General features: G+C 44.6%; 1 protein-coding gene across 3 annotated transcripts in view; it reads right to left on the bottom strand.

The window, feature by feature from the left end:
* Positions 1-10,218: 10,218 nt before the first annotated feature.
* The window catches only part of TBC1D16 (TBC1 domain family member 16), an 84,938-nt gene continuing 73,528 nt past the window's right edge, over positions 10,219-21,628 (bottom strand). Inside the window, exon 12 of one of the 3 annotated variants that reach the window (XM_069752423.1) lies at positions 10,219-11,054. In XM_069752423.1, coding sequence (XP_069608524.1) covers positions 10,809-11,054 — 246 coding nt within the window. In that variant the 3' untranslated portion in view covers positions 10,219-10,808. Of the gene's footprint in view, positions 11,055-11,521; positions 11,682-21,628 lie in introns of those variants that run through there. The other 2 variants (XM_069752424.1, XM_069752425.1) reach the window with 2 other exon arrangements.

Consider the following 21,628-nt stretch of genomic DNA (forward strand, 5'->3'; position numbering starts at 1 on the left):
GGACATTATGGCCAGAAATACTGTTAATGCTCATGTACACAATGGTTTATTCTAAATATTCATCGGGACTGAAAGATTTGCATTAAAAGGCTAGCTTAGTGAGGTTATCAATGTGAATTTCAATTCTAAAAATCTAAAATTTGCCTATCCTGGGCGAATCAAATGAGTTCCAAACTTAAGATTTAGGTCTCCACAGGAATCAGAAATCTCTGTGGGTGCGTGTACTCCTGCCAATGCACAGCACTAAATGACTGGCAATCAGCAACATGGTTGACAGTTGGCAGTCGTTTAATCGCTTTGTTAAACACAGACCGAACCTGCTTAGTACCAGTAATCAATCATCCAGTGAACATACGCCACCATTGTTCACAGCATCACGATGTGCTGATGAGAAAGATGATATTTTGGATGAACTAAAAGAACATTTCACCCAACAAACAAGCGGTTTGCGTGTGATCAGCAGCCTGATTACATGGCACAATTTATGAGAAACCAACGTTCAAATTAGCCCGCTCCTAATCATTGGTGTTGATGCAGCGTCACTTATGTTTCAATATAAATGTTTTATCCTAAATGTACAGGCTGTCGCAACTACATCTAGCAAAGAAAATACAGGTGCTTCTCACAAAATTAGAATATCATCAAAAAGAGTCTTTACAAAAAGAGTGATCTATTTCAAGTGTTTATTTCTGTTAACATTGATTATGGCTTACAGCCAATGAAAACCCAAAAGTCAGTATCTCAGTAAATTAGAATAATTAACAAAAAGCACCTGCAAAGGCTTCCTAAGCATTTAAAAAGGTCCCTTAGTCGGTTTCAGTAGGCTCCACAATCACGGGGAAGTCTGCTGACTTGACAGATGTCCAGAAGGCAGTCATTGACACCCTCCACAAGGAAGGTAAGCCACAAAAGGTCATTGCTAAAGAAGCTGGCTGTTCACAGAGTGCTGTATCCAAGCATATTAATGGAAAGTTGAGTGGAAGGAAAGTGTGGTAGAAAAAGGTGCACAAGCAACTGGGACAACCACAGCCTTGAAAGGATTGTTAAGACAATGCCATTAAAAAATTTGGGGGAGATTCACACGGAGTGAACTGCTGCTGGAGTCATTGCTTCAAGAGCCACCATACACAGACGTATCCAGGACATGGGCTACAAGTGTCGCATTCCTTGTGTCAAGCCACTCATGACCAATAGACAACGCCAGAAGCGTCTTACCAGGGCCAATGAGGAAAAGAACTGAACTGTTGCTCAGTGGTCCAAGGTGTTGTTTCCAGATGACAAATAAATTTAGCATTTAATTTGGAAATCAAGGTCCCAGAGTTTGGAGGAAGAGTGGAGAGGCCAATCCAAGCTACTTGAGGTCTAGTGTGAAGTTTCCACTATCAGTGATGGTTTGGGGAGCCATGTCATCTGCTGGTGTAGGTCTACTGTGTTTTATTATGACCAAAGTCAGCGCAGCCGTGTACCAGGAAATTTTAGAGCACTTCATGCTTCCCTTTGCCGACAAGCTTTTTGGAGATGGAAATTTCATTCTCCAGCAGGACTTGGCACCTGTCCACACTGCCAAAAGTACCAATAACCTTGTTTAAAAACAACAGTATCACTGTGCTTGATTGGCCAGCAAACTCGCCTGACCTTAACCCCATAGAGAATCTATGGGGTATTGTCAAGAAGCAGATTAAAAACACCAGACCCAACAATGCAGACAAGCTGAAGGCTGCTATCAAAGCAACCTGGGCTTCCATAACACCTTAGCAGTACCACAGGCTGATCGCCTACATGTCATGCTGCTTTGATACATTAATTGATGCAAAAAGCCGGATTACTCACCGGTAATACTCTTTTAGTGAGTCCACGACAGCACCCCACTGGAGAGAGGGATCCGCTCCGCAGGAACAGGAAACCTACCGAGAAATAAAAGGGGGCGGTCCGCCTCTCCTCCTCAGTTTTGATTTCAGAGTACCCGGAGGACCGCCAGTATTAGGCAAATAAAATTTATTTCATTTTCAAACTTATTTGCTCATGTATGATTAAAAGAATTTTACTCAATAGTAAGTACTATATTAATATAGGGAGGGATGTAAGAGGGTGCTGTCGTGGACTCACTAAAAGAGTATTACCGGTGAGTAATCCGGCTTTTTCCCTTTCGCCACGACAGCACCCCACTGGAGATCTTACAGAGACCATCACCTAGGGGGGGACCACCGTGCTGAGGACAGTCCTGCCAAAGTCTAGGTCAGAAGTTGACGATAGGTCAAGCCTATAGTGATTATAGAATGTAGAGCAATGTTCCCCAAGTCCGTTCCTCAAGAGCCACCAACAGGTCATGTTTTGAGGATTTCCTTAGTATTGCACAGGTCATTGAATTATTGCCTGTCCAGGTGATGCAATTATCACCTGTGCAATACTAAGGAAATCCTGAAAACATGACCTGTTGGTGGCTCTTGAGGACCGGACTTGGGGAACACTGATGTAGAGGGATTTGACCAAGTTGCCGCCTTACATATAGTCTCAATTGGGACCTCTCCCCTTTCTGCCCAGGAGGATGCCATAGCTCTGGTAGAGTGCGCTGTTATGCCTTCCGGAGGGTTTTCTTTACTCGCGGAATAGGCCAGTCTGATAGACTCTCTGATCCACCGGGATAACGTGCTTTTCGTTATTCCATGACCCTTCTTGTGACCCTGGAAGGAAATAAACAGAGCCCTACACTGTCGCCAGCTACAGGTTCTTTCAATGTACTTTAACACTACTATTTTAACATCTAGAGTGTGGTACTTTTGTTCTTCAGGAGTGGAAGGACTACTGAAGAAAGTGGGCAAGATTATTTCCTGAGACCTATGGAATGTCTTAGCTACTTTGGGAAGGTAGGAAGGGTCTGGTTTAAGGACCAACTTATCCTGAAAAGTTAGCAGGAAAGGTGGATCTATAGAGAGTGCTTGGATGTCACTGATTCTCCTGGCTGAAGTCAGTGCTACCAAGAGGGCCGTTTTTAGCGATAGGATCTTGATTGGTATTGAATCTATTGGTTCGAATGGAGAGTCTGTTAGGGCTTGTAAATAGTTAAATAAATAGGGCAGCACACTGCAGCGCCATAACATGCAAACTTGAAAACACGAAATTTGAACTGCATTACTGCACTAGAAATATGAAAAATGAGAGCTTTTAGCGCACAAAAATGGCCAATTTTATGTGTACCTCGTAGCCACTTTACGGCATCTCTCTTATACGAGGTCCTACGCTTGACCTACCTCACTGAGAATAAACGTCTCCATCTGAATGGGTACATGTGAAACCTCTTCTTGGACTCAAATTCTCTCTCTCTGTGGAGGGGTATTGGACCTACTATAATTAAAACACCTGAAGCTAGGAGGCGGGGAGTGCACGATCAGAAGGCTAGAGAATACATTTCAAAAACCTGACCTGCACATCCAAACATAGACTGAGTGTGAACAGCACCTGTTCACACTCAGTCTATGTTTGGATGTGCAGGTCAGGTTTTTGAAATGTTAGGGCTTGTAAAACTAAGTTTAGATCCCAGGGAGGAACTCTAGGTATATTAACTGGATTTATCCGTTCACAGGCTGTAATAAATCGGGATACCCATCTATTCCCTGCAATGTTATGGCCATAGAGAGCTCCTAGTGCTGAAACATGAACTTTTAAGGTGTTTGCAGTTAAACCTAGTTCTCTCCCTTTTTGAAGAAATTCCAGGATAGACTATCGGAATTTCTGACGTGTTTGAAGATGTATGGAATTGTAGGAATTTCTTCCATATTTTTGTGTAAATTTTTGTAGTGGAAGGTTTTCTACTCTGGAGGAGCGTGTTTATCAATCCCTCCGAGAACCCCCTTGATTTTAGCATCTGCCTCTCAAATTCCAGGCCGTGAGATGTAGACTGTCCACTTGAGGGTGGAAAAACGGACCCTGGAAGAGAAGATTGGGTGTTGAGGGGAGGACCCAAGGATCTGAGAACGACATGGTTTGCAGCCACGAGAATCAAGGCCTCTTCGGCCAGAATGGAGCTATTAGTATCACCCTCGCTCCTTCGGTTCTGATTTTGCGAATGACTTGGGGTAATAGTATGATCGGCGGAAAAGCATATGCCAGACTGAACTGCCAAGGGGCTTGGAGAGCGTCCAGAATGTCCGGATGATCCGCTAGAGATAGGGAGGCAAATTTCCGGACTTTTTTGTTTTTCCTTGTGGCGAAGAGATCTACTTGAGGTTGACCCCATAGGGATACTATATCTTGAAAAATCTGCTGGTTTAGGCACCACTCTCCCTGTCTCAAGGTGTGTCAACTTAAGAAGTCTGCCTGCTGGTTGTTTTCCCCTCTTATGTGCAGTGCAGTAAGGGATGTTAGGTGACTTTCCGCTAGATTCAGGATTTCTGTAGCAGAAGACATCAGAGTCTCTGATCGCGTGCCTCCTTGCCTGTTTAGATACGGCACTGTGGTGGTGTTGTCGGAAAGGATTCTGACGTCTTTCCCTCGTAGCTGTGGGAGAAAATGGCATAAGGCGTATTTTACTGCATTTAATTCTTTAACATTAGAGGAGTAGCAGCTTTCCTCCATGTTCCATAACCCTTGGTAAAAATTATTCCCCATATGAGCGCCCCATCCATGAGGACTGGCGTCCGTGGTTATGGTATGAGATGGCGTTATTATCCATGGAACACCACTCATTAAATGGTCTGAATTCAGCCACCACGTTAAGGAAGTTAAAACTTCCTGAGATAAGGTTATTTTCACATTTAGGTGACCAGATAACTGTCTATCTTCTTGTACAATCTGGTGTTGCAGTGTACGGGTATGATGTTGAGACCATTTTACCGCAGGTATACAAGAGATGAGGGATCCTAGTAAGGACATAGCTTGTCTTAGGGATATACGTGGATTGTTTATCGCCGCTAGGACTTTGCGTTTGACTAGTAGTATTTTTACCTGAGGCAGGAGACACTTTTGAGATACGGAGTCTAGATGGAACCCCAAAAACGCCTGACAGGATAGCGGAGTGAGTCTGGATTTGTTGGTATTGATTATCCAGCCTAGATCCTGTAGAGAGGAAATTGCATGAGCCAAACGATCAGCACATTGAGTAACTGAATTTCCAATGACCAAAAAGTCATCCAGATAGGGAACAATTAAGGTTTCTTTTTGGCGAAGGTAGGCCATCACCTCTAGCATTATCTTGGTGAAGATCCTCGGTGCTGTTGAAAGGCCGAAGGGCATGGCTGTGTATTGGAAATGATGAATCTCGCCGTTGATTGTCACTGCTACTCTGAGGTACTTTTGGTATCTGTCATGGATAGGGAGATGATCATAAGCATCTTTCAAATCAATGCCCCCCATCATACAGTTTGGAAAGAGGAGTTTTATAGTGGATCTAATGGATTCCATCTTAAATGTATGGTTTTTAACAAATGAATTGAGCTTTTTAAGGTTTATGATGGTCCTGAAAGAACCGTCGGGTTTAGAAATCAGGAATAAGGGAGAGTAGAATCCTCTGCCTTCCTGTCCCTCGGGGACTTGGACTAAAACCCGCTTTGATAATAGGGTTTGAATTTCTAGCTCTAGAGCCTGCTGTTGTGCGGGCGAGCTGAGGGATGTTATAATATATGACTCGTGGGGAACACGAGAGAATTGTAGTTTAATTCCATCTCGGATGATGTTTAAAACCCACGAGCTAGATGTTACTTTTTCCCATTGGGTGGCGAAAAATTTCAGTCTGCCCCCTACTGGTATATCCTCAGAATTTATTGTCTTTTGGGGGGTTGGGTCTTCTAAACATGGTACCTCTTTGCCTGTCCTCTTTAGCAGTCCATGTTGTAGACCTATCCGTTTGTCTCCTTTTACCAAACGGTCTCCTCTTAAAGGCTCTCCTGTAAAAGGGAATAGAGGAATCAGGAAAAGCTTTCTTCCTGTCCTTTGCCTTTGAGTATCTCATCTAAGGTTTTACCAAAGAGGTACTCACCCTCGCATGGGATTGCGCATATTTTGGATTTAGACTGCGCATCCCCTTTCCAACTTTTCATCCAAAGTGCGCGTCTTGCATTGTTCACAAGACCTGCGGATCTCGCTGCTAACCGAAGAGAGTTGGCAGATGCGTCCGCCATAAAAGATGCTGCTCCACGTATTAAGGGGATGGCCGCTCGAAGTTTCTCTCTTGAAACTTTATTTTCGATCTGCTGGTCCAACTGATCAATCCAAATGATCGTTGACCGGGCAGCGCAGGTGCTGGCTACTGCAGGTTTAAAAATTCCTGTAGCCGCTTCCCAAGATCGTTTAATGGATGATTCAGCTTTACGATCTAATGGATCGACCAGAAGTCCCGCATCCTCCACAGGCAGAGTGGATTGCTTGGAGGTAGAAGCTACGGCAGCATCGACCTTAGGAACTTTGGTCCATGTAAGGAGCTCCTCATCACTAAACGGATATTTACGTTTAGACGCGGAGGGCAAAAAGCTTCTTTGATCCTGCTTCTCCCACTCTCTTTTAATTAATGCTTTCACCGCTGGTATAACCGGAAAACATCTCCTCTTTCTCTCTGCCAAACCCGCAAACATAATTTCCTGCGTGGTTTGCGCACCCTTTACCTCCTCACACCCCATGGTATTGCGGATTGACTTTACCAAGTTGTCCACACTGTCTAAGGGGAAACATGAACGCCCCTCGATTTTTGATGAGGAAGATGATGATGATGATAGGGAGGCTTCTGACAGTACAGTCTGGTCACTTTCGGAGTCTGACATAAGTGTTGGTGTTTTAGACTTAGCTTTACTAAGTACTAAGAGAACTAAGCAATGTAATAGATAAACCATTATTTCTCATTTTTAGGGACTCTATAGCGACAGGGTCTGTTCCGCAGGATTGGCACATAGCAAATGTGGTGCCAATATTCAAAAAGGGCTCTAAAAGTGAACCTGGAAATTATAGGCCAGTAAGTCTAACCTCTATTGTTGGTAAAATATTTGAAGGGTTTCTGAGGGATGTTATTCTGGATTATCTCAATGAGAATAACTGTTTAACTCCATATCAGCATGGGTTTATGAGAAATCGCTCCTGTCAAACCAATCTAATCAGTTTTTATGAAGAGGTAAGCTATAGGCTGGACCACGGTGAGTCATTGGACGTGGTATATCTCGATTTTTCCAAAGCGTTTGATACCGTGCCGCACAAGAGGTTGGTACACAAAATGAGAATGCTTGGTCTGGGGGAAAGTGTGTAAATGGGTTAGTAACTGGCTTAGTGATAGAAAGCAGAGGGTGGTTATAAATGGTATAGTCTCTAACTGGGTCGCTGTGACCAGTGGGGTACCGCAGGGGTCGGTATTGGGACCTGTTCTCTTCAACATATTCATTAATGATCTGGTAGAAGGTTTACACAGTAAAATATCGATATTTGCAGATGATACAAAACTATGTAAAGCAGTTAATACAAGAGAAGATAGTATTCTGCTACAGATGGATCTGGATAAGTTGGAAACTTGGGCTGAAAGGTGGCAGATGAGGTTTAACAATGATAAATGTAAGGTTATACACATGGGAAGAAGGAATCAATATCACCATTACACACTGAATGGGAAACCACTGGGTAAATCTGACAGGGAGAAGGACTTGGGGATCCTAGTTAATGATAAACTTACCTGGAGCAGCCAGTGCCAGGCAGCAGCTGCCAAGGCAAACAGGATCATGGGGTGCATTAAAAGAGGTCTGGATACACATGATGAGAGCATTATACTGCCTCTGTACAAATCCCTAGTTAGACCGCACATGGAGTACTGTGTCCAGTTTTGGGCACCGGTGCTCAGGAAGGATATAATGGAACTAGAGAGAGTACAAAGGAGGGCAACAAAATTAATAAAGGGGATGGGAGAACCACAATACCCAGATAGATTAGCGAAATTAGGATTATTTAGTCTAGAAAAAAGACGACTGAGGGGCGATCTAATAACCATGTATAAGTATATAAGGGGACAATACAAATATCTTGCTGAGGATCTGTTTATACCAAGGAAGGTGACGGGCACAAGGGGGCATTCTTTGCGTCTGGAGGAGAGAAGGTTTTTCCACCAACATAGAAGAGGATTCTTTACTGTTAGGGCAGTGAGAATCTGGAATTGCTTGCCTGAGGAGGTGGTGATGGCGAACTCAGTCGAGGGGTTCAAGAGAGGCCTGGATGTCTTCCTGGAGCAGAACAATATTGTATCATACAATTAGGTTCTGTAGAAGGACGTAGATCTGGGGATTTATTATGATGGAATATAGGCTGAACTGGATGGACAAATGTCTTTTTTCGGCCTTACCAACTATGTTACGCGGTTTTTCCTGGGTCATATTTTTTAGCTCTTCTCTAATAATGGCCCGTAAGTCCGTAACGGACACTGTCGCTCCCTGAGTTGTTTCCTTAAAACAGTCCTTGCACAGTTTTTTGGGGTATGAGTCCGGAAGGGGCTGGCTACACAAGGCACATTCCTTATGTTTGGACTTTTGTCGTTTTTTAGACTGGGCGTAATAAGTAGCGAGAGAGAGAGAAAAGAGAGAGAAATAGGGAGACAACGTCAGCTTAATAGCTTAGGTTTTAACACCCACCCAGTGAAGCGAATAGTACCGGATCAGAAGGCCGAGATCCTGTTCTGGAACCGTCACTCTTACGAGCGGACTCCGAGGATCCTTTGGTGTGATGTTTGGTGGGGGGCACTGGATCTCCAGCTGTGGGGTCCATGGCACCTGGGGATGACATCTCTGCATCGCCGCATTATTGTTTCTGGGCGTTTTTAAATAGTGCGCCCTTTTTCCCCTTTTTTTTTTCTTCCCCGCTGCGCAATGCGCATGCGCGGGTCGTCGCTGGCTCCCCCGCCCCAGATCCGGCCTAGGCGCCCCGGAAGTGACTCCTTCAGTTCCGGGGTAGCCACTATTGCGGCGGTCGGCGCCTGCGCGGTCCGGGGTTCAGCGCCGGACCGCAATGGAGATTCTCTTACCCGGCTCCTGGCCGCACCGTACGCAGGAGAAGACGCCGGGCGGCCCTCCCCGGACCCGGCCGTCTGCTCGATCCACCAGCCGAGGAGGGAGCCGTCTAATGGAACTCCCCCGACGCTGCTTCTGAGCTGCAGCCCCTGCCGTTCTCACGGACACCGCACAGGCGGCATGCTAGCCCAGGTATGTTGTAGTCGTCCTGTCATTCCTGGATTGTTCCCGCAGGAACAGGAAACCTAAACTGAGGAGGAGAGGCGGACCGCCCCCTTTTATTTCTCGGTAGGTTTCCTGTTCCTGCGGGGCGGATCCCTCTCTCCAGTGGGGTGCTGTCGTGGCGAAAGGGAAAAGGAGCCCCGACCAAGTATTGAGTGCATTTACTGAATATACATTTCAGTAGGCCAACATTTCGAATTTTAAAATCATTTTTCAAGCTGGTGTTATAAAGTACTCTAATTTACTGAGATAATGACTTTTGGGTTTTCATTGGCTGTAAGCCATAATCATCAACATTAACAAAAATAAACACTTGAAATAGATCACTGTTTGTAATGATTCTATGTAATTTAAATTTTTGTATTAAAGAAATAAAATAAATTAACCATTCGATAATATTCTAATTTTGTGAGAAGCACTTGTTTAGGGCTTCACATTTTTTACTCCATTTTTTTGCAGTTTCTTTACCATGATCAAAATATACTTGTGTTCCTAATTGTTGGATACATTAGTATGACAAGTATGGCTTTTGGTGGGAATCGTTCACTAGATTTTTGCAATGTAATCTGAGGGCAGCATGATGTAGGGGTAAAGAGACTGATTCCAGTGACTTATCACTTACCGGACTGCAAGTTAAAGTTTTGGTTGATATCCCCATTTTCTCTGCTGTAGACATACAGTAGCAGTGCTATAAATGCTGAGCTGTGTATAACTCGCCTACACCCCTGATTGGCAGATTTGTGTCCACTGTACATGGTCAGTAAGATGCTAATCAGTTGTGGGGGCAGGATTATATAGATTAGCTGAACTTCCTGGCACGAGCCAACTAGTCCTCCAGTGATAATCTACTGCTTATAGAAAAAAAATGGATTGTATTGAAACTGCAAGCAGTAAGTGACGTCAATAGAATCAGGTATAGAGCCTCTACATCGTGCTGTTCCCACATTAAATAGCAAAAACCTGATGACCGTAATTTTGGTGGGTGCATTATTCTTTTTATAAGTTACAGTAATTATGAATGGACAAAAAAAAATCTGTGAAAACGCAATTTATTTATTTACACTGCTATGAATGGTACAGGTTACATAAAATAATTGACTTCAAGTAAATCATATTTCCCATTAATGCAGTGCAGTGGAAAATATTGATAGTCGTAAGTCACCTGATTGGTTTCGGTTTGTGCGATAATAGAAAATAAGTACAAAAAAAAAAAAAAAAAAAAACACACATGAAAATAATTGTAATTATATTGATTGGTTAAAATCCCACTAACAGATTTATTGAATTAAATAACATTTTTCATGTGAGTTTTAGGAAGAAAAGTGGTACAGGATTGTGCTTCGCTAGCAAAGGCTTTATAATAGATTTGAAAATGTTCCTGACAACGTTGTAACTTTGTTTTCAATATTTGATTGGTAACAATCCTTACAAACACAAAAAAAAAAAAAAAAAAAAAAAAAACTTTCCTACACCAATTAGTCTAGTTTAGGCAGTAATCCAAATTCTAGCCAGTTCACTGACTGTGCAGTATAAATAAATGTAGAGTCCACTGAACCCAATTCACAGTGAATAAAGAACTTCACTTTGAAACTCTTCAAATGATGGAGTTTTTAGGCATTTTCTTTATTTCCTAAAGGTAAAAACATCAAGCGGTTTGTGTTTTTTCTTGCTTTCTCTAGGTGACGTTGGAATAGGGTTTTCTACAGTTCCTCCATACAAACAACTTTTGGAGTCTGGGTGTTCACCATTGCATTCAATTGTTGGTATATAGCCGCTGTCCCACATACCGGGGCCACACAACTTGCATAAGTCATGGAGACTGCAGGGAATTTTGGGTAAGAGACGAAATTGATAAAGTAAACTCCTTGCCTGTGTACAACAAAAAAAAAAAGTATTACAAAAAATACCAGAAAGTGCAACATTTGCGTAATAAGACAGATAATGTACAGTGGATACACAAAGTAACATCGCTGTTAAAATGCCCGGTTTTTGCCATGTAAAAAAAAGAAAATCATACCAAGAAAAATCTTTTCAGAACTTTTTCCACCTTTAATATTATTTATTATTATTATTATTTATTTACGAAATAAAAAAAAAAAAGACAAAAAACAACAGCACTGCCTGAAAAAACAAGGTGATCCCAATTGTGGGCCCAGGTGTCAATCAATAGTCCATATGGATTCAGCCATACATACAGATCTCGGGTGCTCTTCAGGAAAAAACATATAATTCCAATGCCATCAATGAAGAACAAGAGAAGGCACTCACCGATCTAAAATTCCAACTTCACTGATGCAGACCCGTGGAAGCGCAAGCACAGTGCGAAACGGCCGTCGTCTCCTCCTGCTCACCTGGGCTCCATTCCTCACTCCCCCGGCCATGAAGTTTTATACATGAAGATTCAATAAAGTTGGAATTTTAGATCGGTGACTGCCTTCTCTTGTTCTTCGTTGATGACATTATTATTTATTTATATAGCCCATTAATTCCATGGTGCTGTACATGAGAAAGGGTTACATCAAAATACAAATATCACTTACAGTAAACAAACTAACAGTAACAGACTGATACAGAGGGGAGAAGACTCTGTCCTTGCGGGCTTACATAATACAGGATCATGGGGAAGGAGACAGTAGTTCGGGGGTTGCGGTAGCTCCGATGGTGTTGAGGTGGCCGTGTGGTCAGTGCAGGCTGTAAGCTTCCTTGAAGAGGTGGGTTTTCAGGTTTCGTTTGAAGGATCAAAATGTGGTGGATAACCGGACGTGTTGGGGCACAGAATTCCAGATGATGGGGGATATTCGGGAGAAGTCTTGGAGGCGATGGGGTGAGGAGCGAATAAGCTGGAGGAGAGAAGGATGTCTTGGGAGGACCAGAGATTACTTGAGGGAAGATATTGAGAGATTAGTTTGGAAATATACGGAGGAGAAAGGTTATGGATGGCTTTGTAGGTCAGTGTTAGTAGTTTAAACTGGATACGCTGGGAAATTGGGAGCCAGTGAAGGGATTTGCAAAGAGGGGAAGCAGGAGTGTAGCAAGGAGAGAGATTAATTAGTCGGGCAGCAGAGTTGAGGACGGACTGGAGGGGTGCGAGAATGTTAGAAGGTAGGCCACAGAGGAATATGTTGCAGTAGTCGAGGCGGGAGATGATTAGGGCATGCACAAGTATTTTGGTAGAGTGAGGGTTGAGGAAAGGACAGATTCTGGAAATAATTTTGAGCTGGAGGCGACAGGAGGTGGCGCGAGCTTGGATGTGCGGTTTGAAGGACAGGGCAAAGTCAAGGGTTACTCCGAGGCAGCGGATTTTGGGGACAGGGGAAAGTGTGATTTCATTTATTTTGATAGATGGATCTGGTAGAGAAGATATGCGAGATAGAGGAAAGATAATTCTTTCAGATTTGACCACATTGAGCTTGAGGAAGCGAGAGGAGAAGAAGGAGGATATGGCTGATAGACACTCTGGGATTCTGGACAGCAGAGAGGTGACATCTGGGCCAGAGATGTAGATCTGAGTGTCATCCACATAAAGGTGGTACTGGAAGCCATAGGGCCTTATGAGTTACCCCAGGCCGAGTGTATAGATTGAGAAGAGTAAGGGTCCTAGGACAGAGCCTTGAGGGACTCCAACAGAGAGGGGGCGAGATGAAGAGGTAGTATGCGAGTAGGAAACGCTTAATCTATACAAATCCACTGAGAGACAAGCAAATCATTGGGAGGTAGAGAAAAAAATTACAAAAACAATATGGTTGCATAAGTATGAACACCCTATAATAATTGGGGATGTGTTCAGAATTAGCCAATCACATGTTGAGTAGTCAGTACACAGCTGCCATCATTTACAGTGATTCTGATTAACCCCATATAAAGTTTTGCTGTTCGATGACGATTTTACTGAATGTTTTATTTGCATTTTCATGAAAAAAGAAATGGTCCATAAATAGCTTACAACACAGCAAAGGAACATCGATGTTTAAGTTTGGCACAACAATAATATTTCTTAGGCAACGTGCACACGTGCAGTATTTGGTCAGTATTTTACCTCAGTATTTGTAAGCCAAAACCAGGAGTGGGTGATAAATACAGACGTGGTGACGAGTTTCTATTATACTTTTCCTCTGATTGTTCCACTCCAGGTTTTGGTTTCCAGATACTGAGGTAAAATACTGACCAAATACTGAACATGTTAATGTGGCTTTAGAACCAGATGTCCCTAGGAAATTTATTAAAATAAAAGGCTTGCAAGGGGCCTACAGCAACATTAAAGGGAACCTGTCACTATGAAAATGCTGTTCAATCTGCAGGCACCCTATTATAGAGCATGGGGTGCTGAGTAGACTGATGTACAGCGGCTTGCAGAAGTATTCATCCCTCCTCTTCCTTGGCTTTTTACCTATTTTGTTACATAACATGTGTTTAAATATTTTTATAATCCGATTTGTGTGTGATGCATCAGCACTAAATAGTCTAACTTGGTAAAGTGAAGTGAGAAAAATAGGCATACCGTATATACTCGAGTATAAGCCAACCCGAGTATAAGCCGACCCCCCTAATTTTGCCACAAAAAAACTGGGAAAACTTATTGACTCGAGTATAAGCCTAGGGTGGAAATTCAGCATTTACCGGTGAATTTCAAAAATAAAAATAGATCATTATTTCCCCATAGCTGTGCCATATAGTGCTCTGCACTGTTCATTATTTCCCCATAGCTGTGCCATATAGTGCTCTGCACCGTTCATATTGCCCCATAACTGTGCCCCATATAGTGCTCTGCACCATATCTGTGCCCCACATAGTGCTCTGCACCGTTCATATTGCCCCATATCTGTGCCCTATATGCTCTGCACCGTTCATATTGCCCCATATCTGTGCCCTATATGCTCTGCACCGTTCATATTGCCCCATATATGCTCTGCACCGTTCATTTTTGTCCCACAGCTGTGCCCCATATAGTGCTCTGCACCGTTCATACTGCCCCATATAGTGCTCTGCACCGTTCATACTGCCCCATATAGTGCTCTGCACCGTTCATACTGCCCCATACAGTGCTCTGCACCGTTCATACTGCCCCATACAGTGCTCTGCACCGTTCATACTGCCCCATATAGTGCTCTGCACCGTTCATACTGCCCCATATAGTGCTCTGCACCGTTCATACTGCCCCATATAGTGCTCTGCACCGTTCATACTGCCCCATATAGTGCTCTGCACCGTTCATACTGCCCCATACAGTGCTCTGCACCGTTCATACTGCCCCATATAGTGCTCTGCACCGTTCATACTGCCCCATACAGTGCTCTGCACCGTTCATACTGCCCCATATAGTGCTCTGCACCGTTCATACTGCCCCATACAGTGCTCTGCACCGTTCATATTTCCCTATAGATGCTCCACATAAATCTGTGCCGCTGCTGCAATAAAAAAAAAAAGCCATATTCACCTCTCTTGATTGCAGCTCCCGGCGTCTCGTTCCGGCGTCCGATCCCGGCGTCTCTCTCCGCTCTGACTGATCAGGCAGAGGGCGCCGCGCACACTATATGCGTCATCGCGCCCTCTGACCTGCACAGTCAGAGCGCAGATAGACGCCGGGAAGATGGAGCGGCGCCCGGCGGCTGGAACGGGGACAGGTGAATATGACATACTTACCTAGTCCCAGCGATCCTGGCGCTCCCCGCCTGTCACATGGTCTTCTGTGCTGCAGCTCTTCCTGTCAGCGGTCACCGGCACCGCTGATTAGAGAAATGAATAGGCGGCTCCACCCCTATGGGTGGAACTTCCAGTCCTGGACCTGGAGAAACCACCTTAGGAGTAGCGGCAACGCCAGGAAGGAGCGAGTCGAAGAATACCTTCTTCTCTTAACGTGCCTGTGGCCTCTGTTGTGAAAAGGAATCTGATGCCGCTAAACGACGAAAAAAAAGGCCGAAAAGGACCGAAGTTGCCGCCTAAGAAGAGAACTGGTGCCGCCAGTGGCGTCCTTAATAATTTGGTCCAGCTTGGAACCGAAAAGACGTGATCCTTGAAAAAGGCAGGCTCGTAAGGGACTTCTTTGATGACTCTTGAGCCAAAAAGAACGACGGCTGGCAACAACATTACTGGGTGTCTGAGCGGCAGAAGACGCGACGTCCAGAGAACAAATTATTCCCCGGCTAGAGTAATCTGGGTGGTAACTTCCGCCAGCCAGTCTGGTGGAGCTCCGGCTTGAATGCCCCAACGGGGTTGTTTTAGCCCCTTCGGATACCGACTTCGAAACCCAAGTGCAAGCGAAAACCGGGCATAGGGATGATGCGGCAGGTTCGAGAGCCGAATTCACAAAGGATTCCATGATCCTATCGATGGAATCTGTCAGAGTCGCCCCACCGGACAGCGTGAGGACTGTGTTGGTGGCAAGTCTAGCAGCCGGCGGATCCACAGGGGGAGAGGTCGTTCTCCATCGCCTCTCATTCCGGTTGGCGATGAGATCCGGAGGAAAGAGATATGAGACTCCAAGACGCTTTCCTCTTTGAGAACGTCTGGTCGAATTCGCTCTCTCTCTGGCCAGAAGCTCCTCGATTCAGGATGAGGAGCGAATCCCTTGGGAGGTAGTTTAGACCGTCTAAACGAAACCGCCTGATCTGCGGGTTTCGTAGAGGAATCTTTGTTGCCACTGGTCAGATTGGACGCTCCAATGAGGCTTTGAACCATATCCCTCATGTTAAGATATGGTTCGACTCCGGCCCCAAAATATCCTCCGAAGGCACATCAGAGAAAGCCTCGCCTGACTCCGGGGGGAAGATAAGGGGGAACTCGACCACAGAGAAGGACCGTGGGGCGAGATGGACCGAGAAGAGAACTCAGACTGGCGTTCCCATCTGAATCTTTCGCGGCCTGTATTGGAAGACTCGGACAGAGCTTCTTGCGACCCGCTGGCTACTACGGAAGGCTGCAGGGGCAACCAATCGAGCACGGACACAAGGGTCTGGGACACCCGTGTGAGATCCGCTACTGATAGAGACAGAGGGGAAGCCCAGCCTGGGGTGGGGACTTCGCTCTGAGGCGGAGCAGCAGGGGGGGGGGGGGGGGGGGGGAACAAAATGTGGGTTGCTGCAGGCCTGCCTGAGGGGAGCTTGTGGTTACAAGGCGAACCCTTAAAGTGTTTCAATAAGACGCAGGAAAAGGTAGGAGGCCGGGAGCGACCTCCCTTAAAATTAGACCGAACGGGCCCCTGAGGGAAATGTCAGAAGATTAGGGGTTTGAGTCAAACTGCGGTGCAGAGGTGCTCACGGCAGGCGCTGCGGTGTCCAGATGGAAGGCTGCACGGCTTGGAAGATGCTCCTCAGGGACGATAGCCCCTAGGAGAACAGGTAGACACATCTGGGGCACTCTTGTCAGCAGTGGAACAGAAAGATGGAGCTGCTGCCCTGCGGCCTCTGGTGCAATCCGCGCAGATGATGTGCTGTGCCCCCAGGTGAAAATGCGGGCAGGTTGGAATCTCCTGCCCTGTGCTCAGCAGCGACGTGAAGGAAGGGGCGAAGACAGCCCAGATGGCGCCGGTGGGCGGAGATTGCAGGGCACAGTTTGTCGGGCGGGAGAAAGCCCGCCCGAAGAAAGCGGAAGTGAAGGAGCGCGGCGCCGAAGTAGGCCCCGGCTGAAGCCGGGACCTAAAGTAGAGGTCGGCGCCGCTGGAAAAAGAGACCGCGGCCCCGGAACAGTGCGCCACAGAGCAGCGCGGCAGCCTGCCAGGACAGCAGGGAGAACGGCACGCGGCGCCGAAGTAGGCCCCGGCTGAAGCCGGGACCCAAATTAGAGGCCGCCGGAAAGGGGATCGCGGCGCCGAAGCCCGCAGGGCGGCCGCAGGGGGGGTGCCGGCGTTGCCAGAAAACTGACATTGCGACCGCTGCGCAGTGCGGCCGCAGGGAGGGTACTGCGGCCCGATAAAGGGGATAGCCCGTAGTGCAGAGCCACTGCTCGTCTTGGTGCCCCTAGGATCCCTTTTAAAATAAAATCAGCGCCGCCATAGAAGATAGTGCAGCGTATTTAGGGACCACTACTCCCCCACACTGTGAGAGAGTAAGGGGAAGATCTGGAAATTTAGGGGAAATACTCACCTAAACATCCCACGCAGTTACTAACCTGAAGGGATTGAGACGTCCACGGAGCTGTGATGGACGTCCTCGTCTCCTCCAACCGACAGGCTCTGGTGGGCGAGTGGGTGGGGGACGGAGCCAGGACCGGACTTCTAAGCACGCTTGTGTGCTAGGATCTTGGTCCTGGAGAGGGATCTATGAGGATACGGGGTTGCAGTACACGCCGTACTCATAGTCCGCATTGTGGGACTACAGGTGTGACTGCTCACCCTGTATCCCTCCGGAAACCTGAAAAGAAACGACGCACATTGAGGTAGATAAGGGTCTAATGAAAGACCCGTGTCCACCTCCTACTGACACTAAGCTAAACTGAATATCCTACTTCCTGTCGGTGGGGTGTACACTGCAGAGGAGGAGCTAACTTTTTTATTTGCATAGTGTCAGCCTCCTAGTGGCAGCAGCATACACCCATGGTTTCTGTGTTCCCCAATGAAAGGCGATAGAGAAAAAAGAAATTCCTAAATAAAGAAAAAAAAAAAAAAAATTATATACAGTGGGGCAAAAAAGTATTTAGTCAGTCAGCAATAGTGCAAGTTCCACCACTTAAAAAGATGAGAGGCGTCTGTAATTTACATCATAGGTAGACCTCAACTATGGGAGACAAACTGAGAAAAAAAAATCCAGAAAATCACATTGTCTGTTTTTTTAACATTTTATTTGCATATTATGGTGGAAAATAAGTATTTGGTCAGAAACAAACAATCAAGATTTCTGGCTCTCACAGACCTGTAACTTCTTCTTTAAGAGTCTCCTCTTTCCTCCACTCATTACCTGTAGTAATGGCACCTGTTTAAACTTGTTATCAGTATAAAAAGACACCTGTGCACACCCTCAGTCTAACTCCAAACTCCACTATGGTGAAGACCAAAGAGCTGTCAAAGGACACCAGAAACAAAATTGTAGCCCTGCACCAGGCTGGGAAGACTGAATCTGCAATAGCCAACCAGCTTGGAGTGAAGAAATCAACAGTGGGAGCAATAATTAGAAAATGGAAGACATACAAGACCACTGATAATCTCCCTCGATCTGGGGCTCCATGCAAAATCCCACCCCGTGGGGTCAGAATGATCACAAGAACGGTGAGCAAAAATCCCAGAACCACGCGGGGGGACCTAGTGAATGAACTGCAGAGAGCTGGGACCAATGTAACAAGGCCTACCATAAGTAACACACTACACCACCATGGACTCAGATCCTGCAGTGCCAGACGTGTCCCACTGCTTAAGCCAGTACATGTCCGGGCCCGTCTGAAGTTTGCTAGAGAGCATTTGGATGATCCAGAGGAGTTTTGGGAGAATGTCCTATGGTCTGATGAAACCAAACTGGAACTGTTTGGTAGAAATACAACTTGTCGTGTTTGGAGGAAAAAGAATACTGAGTTGCATCCATCAAACACCATACCTACTGTAAAGCATGGTGGTGGAAACATCATGCTTTGGGGCTGTTTCTCTGCAAAGGGGCCAGGACGACTGATCCGGGTACATGAAAGAATGAATGGGGCCATGTATCGTGAGATTTTGAGTGCAAACCTCCTTCCATCAGCAAGGTCATTGAAGATGAAACGTGGCTGGGTCTTTCAACATGACAATGATCCAAAGCACACCGCCAGGGCAACGAAGGAGTGGCTTCGTAAGAAGCATTTCAAGGTCCTGGAGTGGCCTAGCCAGTCTCCAGATCTCAACCCTATAGAAAACCTTTGGAGGGAGTTGAAAGTCCGTGTTGCCAAGCGAAAAGCCAAAAACATCATTGCTCTAGAGGAGATCTGCATGGAGGAATGGGCCAACATACCAACAACAGTGTGTGGCAACCTTGTGAAGACTTACAGAAAATGTTTGACCTCTGTCATTGCCAACAAAGGATATATTACAAAGTATTGAGATGAAATTTTGTTTCTGACCAAATACTTATTTTCCACCATAATATGCAAATAAAATGTTAAAAAAACAGACAATGTGATTTTCTGGATTTTTTTTCTCAGTTTGTCTCCCATAGTTGAGGTCTACCTATGATGTAAATTACAGACGCCTCTCATCTTTTTAAGTGGTGGAACTTGCACTATTGCTGACTGACTAAATACTTTTTTGCCCCACTGTATGTATATATATATATATATATATATATATATATATATATATATATATATATATATATATATATATATATATAGTTTAAAAAAATGCATTTCTTTATCTAAATAAAAAGTACACATATTTAGTATCGCCGCGTCCGTAACGACCCAACCTATAAAACTGTCCCACTAGTTAACCCCTTCAGTGAACACCGTAAAAACAAAAAGAGGAGGCAAAAAACGCTTTATTACACACGTCAACAAAAAAAAAAATTTTTTTTCTGGTGTCCAAAATATTTTAATGAATTTGTGGTATTTTTGGGGTGCTGATTCTGAATATGCTATCAGTTTTGCCAGATTGGCTCAAGTTTTTGAGATTTTTGGTATCTTATTTATAGCACTTGTTGGTAAATGCGACGCATCATCTCTAATTTCTTTGGATTAGTACTTGAACTGAGCAGTTCTCAATATAGTTTTGTGTTAGTGTTCTAAAAGTTTGTTCATAGCTTGATTTTTGCACTAACTTTATGTTGTTGTCTGTTTTCCAGTGAAAAGCATGAACTCAAGAAGAAGTTGTCTTAACGATCCAGACTCATTCTGTTACATTTGTGGTGAATACACACTGCCAAAACATAGAAGAAACATAACAGACTTCGTAAAAAAAGTGTATTTTGCCTATTTTGGGGTTATGCTTGGGGACCAAGACAAGTTTTGGGCACCACACATAGTGTGCAAAGCATGTATCGAATTATTACGAAAATGGAGCAAAGGACAAAGAAAAAGCTTCAAATTTGGTTTTCCAATGGTGTGGAGAGAGCAAAAAAATCATCATGATGACTGTTATTTCTGTGCAGTGCAAGTGCAAGGATTCAATAAGCATAAGAAACGAAAATGGGAGTATCCTAACATGGAATCTGCAAGAAGGCCTGTCCCTCATTGTGAAGATGTGCCTGTACCTGTGTTTACCATGTTACCTGACCTTCCCCCACCTGATGATGATGAAATGCAGGGTATGGAGCTAAACATCAGTTCTGGAAGTGAACTAGAATATGAAGGAAGTTTCAGAACACCTACGCAATTTACCCAAGGAGAGCTCAACGATCTAATAAGAGACCTCAACCTCTCAAAAAGTGCATCCGAACTTTTAGCTTCAAGGCTAAGTGAAAAAAATTGTCTGACGCCTGGAACTAAAATTACATCTTACAGGACCAGAGAAGAAGCACTTCTTCAATTTTTCTGTGAAGATGACCTACTTGTATATTGTAAGGATATTCCTGGCCTGATGCTGCAAATGGGTTTACAAGTATATCGTCCTGAAGACTGGAGGCTTTTCATAGATAGTTCTAAAAGGAGTTTGAAATGTGTTTTGTTGAACAATGGCAATCAGTGTGCATCTCTTCCAGTAGCTCACTCAACTAAACTTGCAGAACAATACAAAAATGTCAAAATGGTCTTGGAGAAACTGTGCTACCATGAACATTCGTGGCTGATATGTGTTGATTTAAAAATGGTCAACTTTTTACTTGGACAGCAAAGTGGATACACAAAGTATCCTTGCTTCATCTGCATGTGGGATAGTAGAGCAAAACATCAGCACTGGGAGAAACTGAATTGGCCTTCAAGGGACACCTTGACAGTAGGAGCATCAAACATAGTGAACGAACCTTTGGTGGACAGGGAAAAAATCATTCTACCACCACTTCACATAAAGTTAGGATTAATGAAGCAGTTCGTCAAGGCATTAGACAAAGATGGTAATTGCTTCATGCACATCTGCAGATCTTTCCCTGGTCTTAGTAGCGAAAAACTGAAGGCAGGAATCTTTGATGGTCCTCAAATTCGGAAACTCATTAAAGATTCAAATTTTCCTAAGGAAATGAATGACATTGAAGCTGCTGCATGGTGTAGTTTTGTGTTGGTAGTGAAGAACTTCTTGGGAAATCAAAAGGCAGACAATTATGAAGAACTGGTACAAAACATGCTATTGAGATTTAGAAATCTTGGTGTACACATGAGCATTAAATTGCATTATCTTCACAGTCACTTGGACAGATTTCCAGAAAACCTTGGAGATTTTAGCGAAGAACAAGGGGAGAGATTTCATCAGGATATTATGGTGATGGAGGAAAGGTACCAAGGCAGATGGGACAGACATATGATGGCTGATTACTGCTGGAATCTACAGCGTGACTGCCCGAATAGCTCACATAGAAGAAAATCATATAAAAAGCGCTTTTCCAGCGATTAAATGTCTCCTA

The sequence above is a fragment of the Ranitomeya imitator genome, chromosome 2 (genome assembly GCF_032444005.1).
Source record: "Ranitomeya imitator isolate aRanImi1 chromosome 2, aRanImi1.pri, whole genome shotgun sequence".
In the NCBI taxonomy this organism is placed as follows: domain Eukaryota; kingdom Metazoa; phylum Chordata; class Amphibia; order Anura; family Dendrobatidae; genus Ranitomeya; species Ranitomeya imitator.